General features: G+C 40.7%; 1 protein-coding gene across 1 annotated transcript; it reads right to left on the reverse strand.

The window, feature by feature from the left end:
- Positions 1-1,208: 1,208 nt before the first annotated feature.
- On the reverse strand, positions 1,209-13,937 carry LOC115314401 (4-coumarate--CoA ligase 1-like). The gene is made up of 9 exons (XM_040221147.1): positions 13,805-13,937; positions 11,890-12,091; positions 11,697-11,800; positions 10,737-10,939; positions 9,687-9,855; positions 7,341-7,613; positions 4,712-4,856; positions 2,528-2,788; positions 1,209-1,390 (listed from the first exon to the last, which is right to left on the reverse strand). The coding sequence occupies exons 1-9, from the start codon at positions 13,925-13,927 to the stop codon at positions 1,209-1,211; spliced, it is 1,662 nt and encodes a 553-aa protein (XP_040077081.1). The 5' UTR covers positions 13,928-13,937.
- Between the last annotated feature and the right edge of the window lie 259 nt (positions 13,938-14,196).

Here is a 14,196-nt window from a genome sequence, read left to right on the forward strand (position 1 = left end):
ACAAGAAAAGAGGAATTGAAATATGCACTTCCGCAATACGCACAATCTTGCACATAAAATCGGTCGAGGAAAAAAAAAAAAAAAAAAAACCTTTGCGTTTTAAGTGGATTCGAACCACCGCCACCGAGATGTCGGCATCGCCGGCATCGCCAGAGCAGCGCCTTGTACCGCTCGTCCACGAAATCTCGCGGAGTAACACAATTTTGTGTGTTTTTTCATGCGCACTACTTCAGTAGCTTTCCCAGCGTTGCACGCGATGTTTGAAACGGAGTATAGGAGAGTCAGTCGCTGCAACCTACAGGGAGAACTGTGTGTATGACGAGGTGGTGTCTAAGCCCAAAAAGTATGCGCACCGACACTGAGCATGGCGTGAGCTCCTGAAAGGCCCTGCTCAATGTCGCTGTGAAATCTGTTCTTTCAGGTCCAAACATATTTACAGTCAATATCCGCCAAGCCCCACCCTTAGATTGCTGCAATTGGCTCCCCCAAATCCTTCAGGGGAAAGTAAGCGCACTGAATTTTTTGGGGTGTATACGAGCCGTGTACACCCCTTCTTTTTAAATCGTACACAGACTTCAAACTACACCTTTATTTGTATGTGAAAGCTGGGGTATAGAGCTCTTAACAGTTAACTAGGCTCTAACATAATCTGTGGGGGGCTGCTGATTAATATCGTTGAAACATGTGCTGAGCCAGGACGTCCGTGTGAAACATATATTTTAAAACGAAAAGGTCAAGAACACACTGCAAATTTACTTTTGGAACATCTCTTGTACATACTTGCATAAGTTACAATAGCTATATCAATAACTAAAAAATAAAATTGCAGTTTTTTAAAATAATTTAAGACGCTATTTTTATCATTCGCGTAGAAATCGTTGTTACAGTATATTGCCAGAAAATGGAAGACGAAGTCTGGCGAGCATAACTATCTCTCGCCAGACTTCATGTGATGGCCCGGCCTTCGTGAATTTTTTGTTCTATTATCTCGCTGTCTAGTCCTCTCTGTTGTCGACCGGATCATCCCAATACTATACTAGACCCCATTAAACGCGAACTGTTTTATAAATTTTACCATTAAGAAATCTTTCTTTCCTTATATCTAGTTATGACATTGAAACCTCCACATTGAATACCTGCACTTGCGCATGTTTTTTAAATTCTTGTTTATTAAAATTAAAATTAAAAAAAAACACCTTTATTGCAGGTTACATGTTAGTTTTCATGTTGCTTGTGAAGCCTGAGGGGCTCAACTTTTTTTTCAACTTCTCTATTTCCTGGGCAACCTTTGTTTTGAGGTCTCGTCTCAGGATCTTTCCGTTATCGGACTTGGGAAACGATTTCATGAAGAAAACACCTCCATACAGTTGCTTGAACACTGCTGCTTGACCTTTGAAAGAGAGACCAAGGTTAAACGAATATGCATAATAATCTAATTAATAACCCGCAAGCTCATGTAGCCATTATTGTGCATATAAAAAAGCACAAAGACGTTTACGTTTTTTGTTCATATGTGGTTATGAGAATCGGGAAAAGAAGCATGGCACAAACAAAGCACATCAGCTCCTGCCGTGCTTTGGACAATCTGGGAAGTAAGTTAATTAGTTTTGTCTTTCATAGTCACCTTTAAATGGAAGTTAATGTACCATAGCCATCTACCCCGCTAGATAATAGCCGGCTCTAAAATGTTATCCAGAACCTTTTCGGACACTCTTATTTGTGCCACCAAATTTTTAATTGAATACCTCGAATCCTTACGATTAAATATCTATTTATTTATATTTACATCTATTTATCTATATCTATTTATCTATATCTATTTATATATATATATTTCTTTCTATAATCTCTATCTATTTATCTATATCTATCTCTATCTATAATCTCTATCTATTATCTATATCTATATCAATAATCTATATCTATATCTATCTATAATCTATTCTAGAAATAAATGAACTGCGTAAAGGACGAGGACAGAGGTAGAAACGAGTACGACACACGGAGCGCAGACTTCCAACTGTTTATTTGGCGCAGACACAACAGTATATTATTTTATTTCTAGAATCGTGAACCAACTAGCCCGCCAAAAGGTGTTACTATATTCTATATATATATCTATGTATCTCTCTCTCTCTCTCTATATATATATATATATAGTTCTATCAACCAAAAGCGACACTCGAATATTCAGTGTTTTTATATTCATGGTAAAAACAAAACAATGAATTTTATTCTTTCCCGAAAGCTTAACATGACTTTTTAAAAGAAATAAAAGCTAAAAAAATAATAATAATCTACGCTAAAACATGTGGCCTCGTTATGACTACCCGCATTTTATAGAAGTTCTTGTTTTTTACTTTAAATATTTGATTGTGGACATGTAGTTATTTTTGTAGGATTTTGTGCGCACGGTGAAACCAAACCAAATTTGTGCTTATACTTCTATAATTTACGCTTTAAAATGTGCAAGATAGACATGCTCATTACCCACCAAAAACAAAATCGAGATATTGGGAACATATACCCGCAACGAGCTCCTTCAGTTCCGTCGCCACACTGTCGAGGTTTTTCTCGAAGCCGTCTTTGACAACGATGCAGGCTGTTGGAGCCTCGCCATACTTCGAGCTTGGAATCCCTACGACTGCGGCCTCCGCGACAGCCTCGTGGGTGATCAGAAGCTCTTCCAGCTCAGCAGGGACGACGGCATTATCCATGCATTTTATCATCTGTTTCAATCTCTCAATGACATGGATCCGTCCTTCAGTGTCGTAGTAGCCTAAATCGCCTGAAAAGAAAATCAAATTTCGGCAATATCTACCGCTAATTGTTGAGTGGGCTTGCAATAAAAGGACTACAAAAGCTTTTTTTTTTTCGCTATGCGTTTTTTTTTAATTTGTGTGCATTGCAAATAAAAGTTCTGGTATTCAACATGCAATTCGAACATATATTTTTGGCCACTATTTGGCAATATTCCATTCGAATTCGATTCGAGTTATTTCCTTATTCGGACACTTCAAAACATTTCTTTAATATAAGTTCCCTTTAAAAACAAGTTCTGACTGATAAGTTTAACGCCCCACTGAGTTTGAAGCGATGCCCCACAAGAGAACTAGTCACCTCTCAGCCAACATCGGTGTGGTTAAATCGGCGATTTGCGGCAGGTGTTGTGTATGGTTAGTTGCCACGTGAGGAGTTCGAAAACAAGTCAAAAGTGATGAAAACTCGCCATAAATAGGTATTTATTCTTTAACGAACGCTCGCTCGATCGAGCGCATGGCCGGACGTTAAAAGATGCACAATGACTATCGGTCATACGCATAACACGCAAAAAAAACAAAAAAACAGAAGAACATGCACTACATGACATACTTCAAGAACCGCAGATAGGTGTCTAGTAATGCGCCACTGGACGCTTCCATGCGCATACCTAGCACACGGCGATGGCGACCGAGGTGGGGTAGCAGTGAAATGTGACGTCATCTGAAAACTTCATATATAAATAAAGCCCGCTATAACTTTGTCTACTTGGTTGGCTGACCATCAAACTGCAGAGTTTTGAGACTGGCTTTATGGTTAATATTTTCCTTGTGACATGTCCACATATATCACAATACGCATTTAAAGCATCAGGTCTTAACGGACACACTATACACTCTAAAAACGTTTGTGCGTCTAGTTTCACGCACAAAACTCGGAGAGCCAATCAGCGCAACTTACAGAGGCAGCTCAGCGAATGACAATGCCGAAACATTTGTTTATAGACCAAAAAACACAGTCTGAGTTGTGACATTAAGCAGTGCAAAACGTCACGCTTGCATTGCTTAATGCCACAACTCAGACTGCGTTTTTTGGTCGAAACATATGTTTCGGCATTGTCATTCGCTGAGCTGCCTCCGTAAGTTGCGCTGATTGGCTCTCCGAGTGTTGTGCGTGAAAGTAGACGCACAGACGTTTTTTAGAGCCTCTAACGAATACCTGCTCGTCTACTTACCCGCAAAGCACTCGAAGAGCCAATCACTGCGATGTACGAAATCAGATCAGGGAATGATCAGTCGGAATATTTGTTTAGACGTCACAATTAAGTCTTTACTGTGGCATTACGCAATGCAAGCGTGATGTTTTGCATTGCGTAATGCCACAGCGCAGACTCAATTTTTAGATTTAAACGGATGTTCCGCCTCATCATTCGCTGGGCTGATTTCGTAGATCGCAGAGATTGGCTCTTTGAGTGTTTTGAGGGTAAGTAGACGCGCAAGCATTCCTCAGAATGTATGGGCTGGGGAACGTTACATAAAGAACTGCATCATAACACACCACACTCGGAGAGCCAATCAGCGCAACTTACGGAGGCAGCTCAGCGAATGACGATGCCGAAACATGTGTTTAGACAAAAAAACGTAGTCGGAGCTGTGACATTAAGCAATGCAAAACGTCAAGCTTGCATTGCTTGATGTCACAACTCAGACTGCGTTTTTTGGTCTAAACATATGTTTCGGCATCGTCATTCGCTGAGCTGCCTCCGTAAGTTGCGCTGATTGGCTCTCCGAGTTTTGTGCGTGAAAGTAGACGCACAGACTTTTTTTAGAGTGCTGCAGTATAGTCCGATAACTATACAGCCACAACAGAGATATTTGGGTTTGATCGAGAATGCCGTCATTCTTATGATTTTGAATAAAAAAAACACACGAAGATGAGGTGAGCGTTGTACCTGTACGGAACCATCCATCGCTGCTCAAGGCTTCAGCAGTAGCTTTGGGACGCCCAGTGTAGCCCTTCATGATGCCTCGGGCGTGAACCGCAATCTCGCCATTCTGATGCGGTCCGAGAGAATCTCCGCTGGTTATGTCTATAACCTGGGGCATAACATTGGGTCATCAATCGCTTTCTTTTAGAATAATATTTACTGAAAGGAACAGCTGCCCCACCGTGACCAAAACGAGTGAAATACTGGTAAAAAGAAAACTCTGATAGTGAATTGTCCGATTGTAGGCGCACACCTAGCTAGTTGAATAAAACTATTTTCTTAGCATGAAAGTTGTATATAGGAGGGATGTAATGCTAAATAAAGTAAACCGAGGTAACTCAATGGCGCGGCACTTCTTTAGACAAGAGGAAACAGGACAAAACATACGAAGCATTCAGAAAGTAAGTACGCTTCGTGGATTGGTCCCGTAAACATAGTATACTTCCGAGTAACGCTTGAGTAGTGTTCCCTCGTATATGCATTAGCCTCCTGTTTAAGTCGATAGAATAGCCCATCAAACTCCGAAGTTCGGTCTGTGATACCATTTTTTGAAAACGACAAATGTCTAATCATGCAAAGCCTGAAAATTCATCGACAAATTTACGAAATATATATAGACTGAACTCAATGAGCGAAATAATGAAGGAAAAACAAGTCCTAATGCTTAAAGCAAAGTCCGAAAGCGCTCATGACGAATCGAAACGCAACAGGCCATCTCTGGGCACGAAAGCCTTGGCAAACGAATTGAATGAAAACATCCACGATGTGATGCTTTACAACATCTGCTTTTGCAAAACATGACATGAAATGTTTAAATCGTTTCTTCACAAAATATTTAAAAACACTTCAGTAGTACAAATCGTTTTGGCTGAAGTCTCATGCAGCAGACTTCTATTAGGAGTGTAACGAAACACTTGGGCCACAATATAGCAAATCCCTTCACATCGAAGGAAATTGCCTCGATGGGCCTCGTACGCCCAATCCCTCCTTTAAGGGGTACGGAAACATACGTTTCGCTCTTATTTCTTTGTTTAGAAACACTCCAAAGAAAATGGGTGTCACTTTACACCCTTTTGTCCCATAGAATGCACCCCAAAACTTTAGTTCGACGTACAGCGCCCTATAGTCGAACAGACGACCCTAAATTTTACGAGAGACTTGATAAAGGTGCGATATAACTTATTAAATAGCTAAAGTACGTACCAAAGACCACAGAAAGAAAACACTGAGGTTTAGTTGTAAGGCCAAGAAAACCCCGTTAATTTTTTTTAGTCAGTAACACGTACATTAACTATTTTAATAAGTTGTACTACACGGTTACCAAGCCTCTCGTGAAAATTAGTACCGTCATATCGACGTCAGTAAGCTGTATGTCAAACTGAAGTTTTGGGATTAATTATATGAGACAAAGGGTGTAATAATACACCCTTTTTTTAGAGTGTATGGTCAATGTAGTAGGGGGAGCCCAGAAACACTAGGCTAGACTATTCTTTCTGGGTTCCGGTACAGAAAGTCAAGAAAACTAATCTTAAAACTAATAAACAGATTTTAAGATTGTGCCTGGTGGCAGTCCGTGAAGCTCCGTTGGAAGGGCGCCACGTCATCGGCCTTTAAGAAGCAGCGTCAGTTTGCGGCAGTATGGCTCTCTCGTAAAATTACTTATTCCTGAATGTGCCTTGGCAAAGAACGCTAACGAGTCTACTACGTTGTTTTGATTAACTTCCACAATGCTTCCGCTACGAGCATTCCACACCATCAAGATCGCCGTTCTTTGCAGACGTTAGTTTGTTTAGTTAGTTTATTTGAGGATTCGGCGACCTTTGCCAGGTCAACAATACCAAGATAAGCTTTAATTTAATTGGTATCCTTTATTAGCTCCCTGTGGACCAAAGGTAATGAATATATGGTAGCTTTTTTTTTTTTAAGAAATAATTATTTACCTAACGGGATGCGCGTGGGATAAAACGTGTCAATCTGGCATTCTATGACGCACATATCAATAACGCACGAGTCTCCTAGTTTCTCCTGAGGCATATACATTTTATTCGGGTGTCTAAGATGGTCCAATGCATATATTGTTGTCTCATTGTTGTCTCATTTCGCCCCACAGAGAGGGGCAAAATGAGACATTATGCGGCTTTCAGATATTGTAGTTTTGTTTAATGTTTCGCGCACTCCAGTTAAGTAACATTTACTGAGCAGAGTCAGTACATCTAGAAATATCATCATGATATTTTTTTATATTAAAGCAAAAAATTAAAATCACCATTGAAATGAACATTTTTGTCTCATTTTATTGCCCTACCTTATCCTACCGGTGTTACAATGTTACATCGAACGTCTGTAAGCTCCTAAAAGCATTACGATACACCGTTCCTTGACTCACATGTATAAACCCATGCGTGCTTTGATTCGGAATTTCTATAGATATTAGTCGTCGAATATCTACAAAATATTTCGTTCGCCGCTTACAGATAAGTTCATGGTCACTCTATTGCAATAAATATTAAACGGAACACTACATGGTTATGGCAGATTTTAAAACTGGCCAAACAAAAGAAAACGTTAACAATTTGATCGATTTCAGGCATACCTTAAATTTAACGCCGGCAGCAGGAAGTACACCATTGTCGAAAGTAATTTGTCCAACAAGTGAGAAGCTCACCAGGCCGAACGTTTCTGTCAGGCCGTAACAATTGAAAAGTGATTCCGCGTCGAAGATTTCACGAATCTCTCGTGCAAGCGAGATCGGGGTCATTGAACCACCCACAATGATCCGCTTTACACGAGGTACACTTTCCTTGTGTGTTTTAATTTCATTGACAATATCCTGCATCCGGCCCGGAATGCCAATAAACAAAGATACCTGAGAGAGAAAAAAAAAATTAACATCACATTATACAGTGCCTTTTGGATACTGCGTACAGCATGAATACACATTTTCTGTCCCGAAAAGATAACTGTTTTCTAGAAGTTTAACTAAAACAGCACTACGTTAATCTGCATTGGCTTAATACTGATGGGTGAGAGTCTATTCCATGGGTTGTAGGTTGGACGGAAGAATATTAACTACATATCGTATTGCAGAACCTAAAAAAAAAAAAACAATGTTAAGTCACGATTAAATTGGTTGCCCAGAGTGCAGTTAGACACCAATACCACTGGCTCTAACAGATGTGAGGCCAGTAAGGTGTCAATCTTAGAAACGGGCTCTCCCATTGAAGCCCTGCCATTCGCGTATAAAAAAATAGAGCCGACACCGAGGCGGCTGCTCTTGCTTATCTGTCTGCTACGGTTACGGTAGGGTTACAGGTTCAGGAGACGGTAACACGAATAAACAAATCTGATCAACTAATGCAAAGCACACGGATTGTTTCATCAGTTTCTTTTTGTCCATGTTAACGTCTTTCGAAGTGAAAACATCTACAAAGGTGCTGGTAAAAATCTAATCAAAAGTTGTTAGATTTTTTTTTTGCGTTGTAGTATTGCAGACTCACAAACACGTTGCAAACAAAACCTTATTTTTTTTTTAATTTCAGGCAAATCTAATTTGTTTGATTTTAATCAGACTTATATGATTTAAGTAAGATTTATATAATTAAAATAACATCAGCTAAAAAGGCGCAATTTCTGACATTCGGTCCCGTTCTAAAAACGGCTGCCTGATATCATTTTTTCTTGTTTGAACATTCCTTGTAAGTGTCCCTGGAAAGTAGAAAACGGTAAACAGACAAATATATTTAGTGTACTGATTTTGGGAGAACTTTATTGTTTATTTAAGTCACCTTAGTCAAATGGGTGAGGTTCAAACCACGACTTAAATCATGTTTTAAACCCCGATTTGAACGAAAAGCGTTGATTTTCACGCCCGATTTATCTGTCATAAAAAGTGCGGCTTTTGGATTAAAAAAAAGTTGTATATTGGTGTCTGGCTCTCAGCTCTTTTTCGGGGAACACAACTGTTCAGTTCATTGAGTGGCGCTTGTTAGTTATTTTTTATTATACAAAACTGTTTGCGAACAAAAATGGTATTTGCATGAAAGTGTTTATTCCCAGAGTTTCACGAGCATACCAATGTTTTCAAATCTAAGGGCGAGTTCGGTACTGGTTCTAAGGTGCCTGACATCAAGGTCTGTTGGAAGTTTGTTGTCTTATTGAGCAAAGCAGAGTTTCTGCTAGAGCAATTAGCTCCAGTTCCACAAGTATGAGCTGCTTTTTTTATTGAGCTTAGCTATACTGACCAAATGCTATCCTAGAATAAAATATCGCCGAAAAAAAAAGTCTAAGGTCTAGACGTGAAATGAAGTAACGACCATTAGATATAACCAGGTGGTTGTTGTCAAACGAAGCAGGCATATATTGAACATATGGAAACAAACTAACAATACAGTCTACGCAAATAACGTTATTGTGTTTTCTTTTTTTCAGGTGGATTGAACACTGTAATTCGCGTGTTCACTTAAAATATATTTTGTAAGGTTTATTGTAACAAAATATCTGAGTGGAATGCTCACTGAAGGTAGATACTACATAAATAATTTAAAACAATATATAACAAGAGCTGGGAGATTGATCTTACTATAAATTGTTCCTATAAATGTGTTTGATTATTTTAAGAGCCATTCAATGTCAAGGGCATCACAACCTGTACCTAAAAAAGGTTTTTTTTTTAAAGAGAATGTGAACACGGGAGTTATTGCCCTTACATCCAAGTTTTCCAAAATTGCTACGGTAAATAAAAAATCACAGCAATATGCAGGTATTTTTTAAAAAAGAATAGCAATTCAATATTTATTATATAGCAAAAGTTGTTTCGTGTAAAAATTTACCATGAAAATGATTCAGTGTCTGCCCCTCTCTGGTAAATTTATGCGGCTTGATACAGGTCAATTATTCGGAGAGACGACCGTTATTCTTAATTTCACCCGATATTTCTCACCTCATGGGTCTTGAGAGTCTCCAGAAAATGTTTGTACGGAATCAAAGGATCGGTTATGACGATTTTTGCTCCAAAAAACATACAAAACATGCTTATTGCAAAACCCGACGCGTGGGTGAAAGGGTTCCAGCAAAGAAAAACATCCTCTTCAGTGCAGGTTCCAGTAGACCTGAAATTCGGAAAAAAACAAACAAACAGGTATAGATAATTTCATGAATAATCAGACGGCTGCCTAAAAAATCCAGAAAATCCCGAATTTCTTTTTGAGCGCTTTGTGCAAAGCACAAAAAGCTTGTATCGTTAGGGTGATCCGGTCGGCAGCAGAGAGGACAAGCCAGAACAAGAGAGAAGATGATGAAAGAGCACGGAGAAAAATTATGGAGGCCTGGCCAACAAGTGGAACCTTGCTCGAGGTGGTCGTGCGCAGCAATGTCCCTTAATAATAGTCACTTCTTTTTTTACAATATAATGTTCTTTTTAGAATAAACATATTCATAAAACGCGCAATAATCAGATAAACAAACATACGAACAAACAAAAAATTGCGGCACCCAGTTTTGTTTTACCTGCTTAGATCTTTAGACTTGATGTGCCTTACAACACTTGAGTGCCTTAGGCGCAACGTGTATGATTTCGTGAGATAATTCCTAGAACTACGGCTTCCACTAGGGCTACACAGCGTCATGAAATGTTTTAAGCAAGCTGACATTTACTTACTGTCATTCACTTTAAAAAAAAAATTATATTCAGGTGATTACTTTTATCATCCCACAACGCATTCTTGTAAAATAAGTTAGTGTTCGATCATGTCGAAATAAATATTTTTAACGTAAGGCTGCTTTACGCGAAGTATATAATATACGCTTGCGTCTGTGGCCCGCGACTCGAGAAACAATATATTCTTAATTTGCCCGCGTCCGTATACAGAAACGTACGGATACAAACAAACATACAGAAACAAAGAAAAACATTCTGCCGGTATGACATAATGCAACTTGTGTCTCGTAAAAACGGGTGAGATTCCACCAACACTTTGGTGAGCGCGTTTACCTGAAGGAGTAAAACGCGGCACAGTAGGTCTTGTGCGATATTTCCACGCCCTTCGGGAGACCCACCGAGCCTGACGTGTAGAGTATAGCCACAACCTCTTCCTTGTTGTCAATAGGTTCGTGGGGCGTGAATAAGGCATCTGACAGTTTTTGAAAATGGAGAACATCGATGAAACCGGGTGCGCTTCCCACGCAGAACAATGCCTGCGAATCAAAGTATAATTTCATTTTTCGATCAGCTGTTGTACTCGATGAACGATGGAAGAAAAGAATACATGCATATGGCTGATTCCAAAAGAGATGTAAAGCGTTAACAATTGCGATAGTTTCTCGCTCCTGGGATGAAATGATGATTGAACTTTTCTTTTAATGTGCTAAGGTTATTTTTTTATGTATATCTTTAATTGGTAGTGTGTCCAATCAGCAACGCCTAGAATAATGAAAGTCCGGGCACTATAACATTTTGCCGTCATTACAGCAAGGTAATGACGTCAACTCAGGCAGGTCACGAGTGCTGCGTCATGTTGAGCAGGGTTTCGTTTCCAGTCTATCCGTGTGAAGGACGCGTCAGGTCAGTGCCCAAATGCCGAGTTGACACAATTTGGGTATGATGACGTCATGAGGGGGTAGAAGAGGCTGTTCACGGGCTTTGATTATTTTAGGTGGGGTTGGTTGCATGGCAGCACCTCTTGATTGAACCTCTCGCTAAAGCGCAGTTAGCAAAGCTTATCCCTCTACGATAGAAATGAATATACATTGACACTGGCACTCTCATGCAAAGAAGAAACTACGATTCACTTAACTGCTGGAAACACAGTGGTAAACTTTCGTTTTTTTTTTCTGGTGCAATTGAAAGAAAAACCACATAAAATCTAAGAGTTTACTCTAAAAAACAGAATAATAACATAATTTTTATAGCCTGACCAACTCTTAATCCGATGAATAGATAACAATTCCTCACCTTAATGTTTGATGCTATTTGGATCTTGGCAGCATTTGGTGCGTTTTCTTGGTCAGTTAGTAGGAAAGTGCACTGGCTGTCTTCAATCGTGTACACCAATTCCCCTACAAGAACGGCGTAATAATAGGTTCACTTTTATTTAAATGCTGCAATTTTACTCCTCGGTTGAAATGAAAGCGTTGAGAGCACTCACTTGCCACGTAGGCCGGCTTTGCCATGACAAGCGTACCGCCCGCGAACACAACCCCAAAGGCTGCTGCTACAGTCTCAACTGCGTTGCCAACATACGCGCACACCCTGGACCCCGGTTTTACACCGTGTCGTTGATAACCTACAGCATATTTGCGTATCTTTTCCAACAGCTGAGAGGCGGTCAAGCTTTGATGGGTGTCAACCTAGAAGAAAGAGAAGGGAAAGTGTTTCGAGATATAACCGGTCTGATGGCGCGAAAGAAAAACACTTTTCATAACTTCGGCCGCCTCAGTTTTGTGTATTAATTTTACACACACAAAAATAAAAAAAAAACTTCCGCGCCTAGAAACTATTATGTAAACTGAGTGTCACCAGATTATAGTTGTGTGAAGTAACTATTATTTCTCTTTGTAACTTTGAACCTATACATAATCATTTAAAGTGCTTATTCGCTCTTTCTGAAGGGGCGACTGCGAATTATTCAATGTAACCGGTTTGCGACGTAATTGTTGGATCTCGGCAATCGACGCAGATCCAGAGGAATTGCAGAACCTGCTGCTGATTGAAAGCCAGAAATTGCACTCATAGTTGAGGAGCGACGGAGCTACGCTTCCGCTACATTCGACGAGAGACTGAGTTTTGGGCGGTGTGCAGTTTATTTTACTGCTGAGAAAAACACTTTTTTTTCTCTCAAACACCCGGTGGTTATTAATGCTTCCCTTAATTTATGCAAGTCTCCAACCCCCCCCCCCCCCTTTTTTTTTTGCATATTAAAACTGTTATTTTGATTTGTGTACTATATTGAGTTTAGTGGTTTTTCGGGTACAAATTCTGAGCCATATAAGCGCGTTCCCCACTCGCACTGGCACACTTTCAGCTCGTGCTGGAATCGCTCTAAAACAGATGACCTTGAGATTTTGATTAAATCAGTCGAAAGCCAGCCGGTGTCCTTCCCCGCCCTCGGCGGGGCCCGCGAGACTCCGCTGTTATTGGGTCTCCGTCTAGAATGCGTCTCAAACACGGTCGCGACCACGACTGCTGCAGCACCTGCAGGTTTATCCCGACGGCGACGAGGCCAGATCATCGGCACCACCGGCGTTCGAGGCCCGCCCTCTTGGCTTCCGCCGCATGGACTATACAACAGCCTCTCTGGGACCACCACCTCGCTAACACCGGCCACCTCAAAAATAGTACTGTACGTAATGCCATAGCCTCCTATATACTGGCAAAGCCTGGCAGATCGCCACGAGAAGCGGCCGCCGGAATAAAAAAGGTGGAGCGGCAGACAACGGATGAGAGGAGAGCCACGTGACTGGCGCCCCGCTGCGGCGAGGACTCTGAAACACAGTTTTCTCGTGCGAACAAGTGTGTTTCGGGTCCTCGCCGCTGCAAACGCTGTGCGCTGACGTCCCGGTTCCTCGAGAAATGGCTCTTTGATGCTCTGTGCTACGAGATCCTCGCGCTCCCAATCTGCGATCGGGCACTCAATGGCTCCGTCGTCGAACTTCCAGGCTTTGTGAGTATAGAGGAGGCTATGGTAATGCTACATAAGGCTACTTATATTACTTTGGAAGTACCACTAAAGTAACGCTACTGAATGTCGCCGGAATTTCCGTAACTAGTCAAGAGACGTGGAGTTACGTTCGTAGAGCAGCGCCGCATAATGTACCGATCGACGACGCCTGTTCTCTCACGTAGGCAAATGCTGCAAAAGGCTTGACCTAGCACTGTGGTATTTATCTCAGCGCAACGCAGTAGGCAGATATTAAAAATGCGCTCATTGCACAATAATCAAAAGCGTAATAAAAACCAGATTAAATCAAGGAGACACGCATCACCATAACAACAGCGGGGTATTTGATCTTGTTATCTCCACAATTATACACTGCAGTGAATATATATAAAGCCATACTCACAGCAATTATCTTGGTCGAGAGTTTCTTCAATCGCTGCTCTATAAATTGGGAGGCGTAGCTGTTTGCTACGTCGAAATCCGGGAGAGTTGAATGTATCACTCGGTTCACAATCCTGGCTGTCATTTTGGCGCGGTTGTTTCTAAAGGTGTTAAAGGGACAAAATGCATACTCGTGAAAAAAAAATAATAAAAAAGAAACGCGGTAAACAGTAAAAGGTTATTGGCTGTGTTTATCAAGACGCAGATGCAGTGATTTTACAGGAGCTCTCCTTAAGACTTTTACGTTGGCGGAATGACGTCATCACAAAGACCGCAATTTTTAATTGACGCAGTTGCCATTTCTGGTTTTAAAAGGCATGTAAATTTACACGCGCAATAAATACACTACAATAA

This window comes from Ixodes scapularis, unplaced genomic scaffold, assembly GCF_016920785.2.
Source record: "Ixodes scapularis isolate PalLabHiFi unplaced genomic scaffold, ASM1692078v2 ptg000299l_1__unscaffolded, whole genome shotgun sequence".
NCBI classification, from domain to species: domain Eukaryota; kingdom Metazoa; phylum Arthropoda; class Arachnida; order Ixodida; family Ixodidae; genus Ixodes; species Ixodes scapularis.

Bases quoted from the DNA above. Each gene is read 5' to 3' on its own strand.
- LOC115314401 (XM_040221147.1), bottom strand. From the start codon at position 13,927: ATGACAGCCAGGATTGTGAACCGAGTGATACATTCAACTCTCCCGGAT. The intron at 11,801-11,889 runs GTGAGTGCTCTC...CCGTTCTTGTAG, and splicing joins AAAGCCGGCCTACGTGGCAA to GGGAATTGGTGTACACGATT. The intron at 7,614-9,686 runs GTGAGAAATATC...TTTCTCTCTCAG, and splicing joins AGACTCTCAAGACCCATGAG to GTATCTTTGTTTATTGGCAT.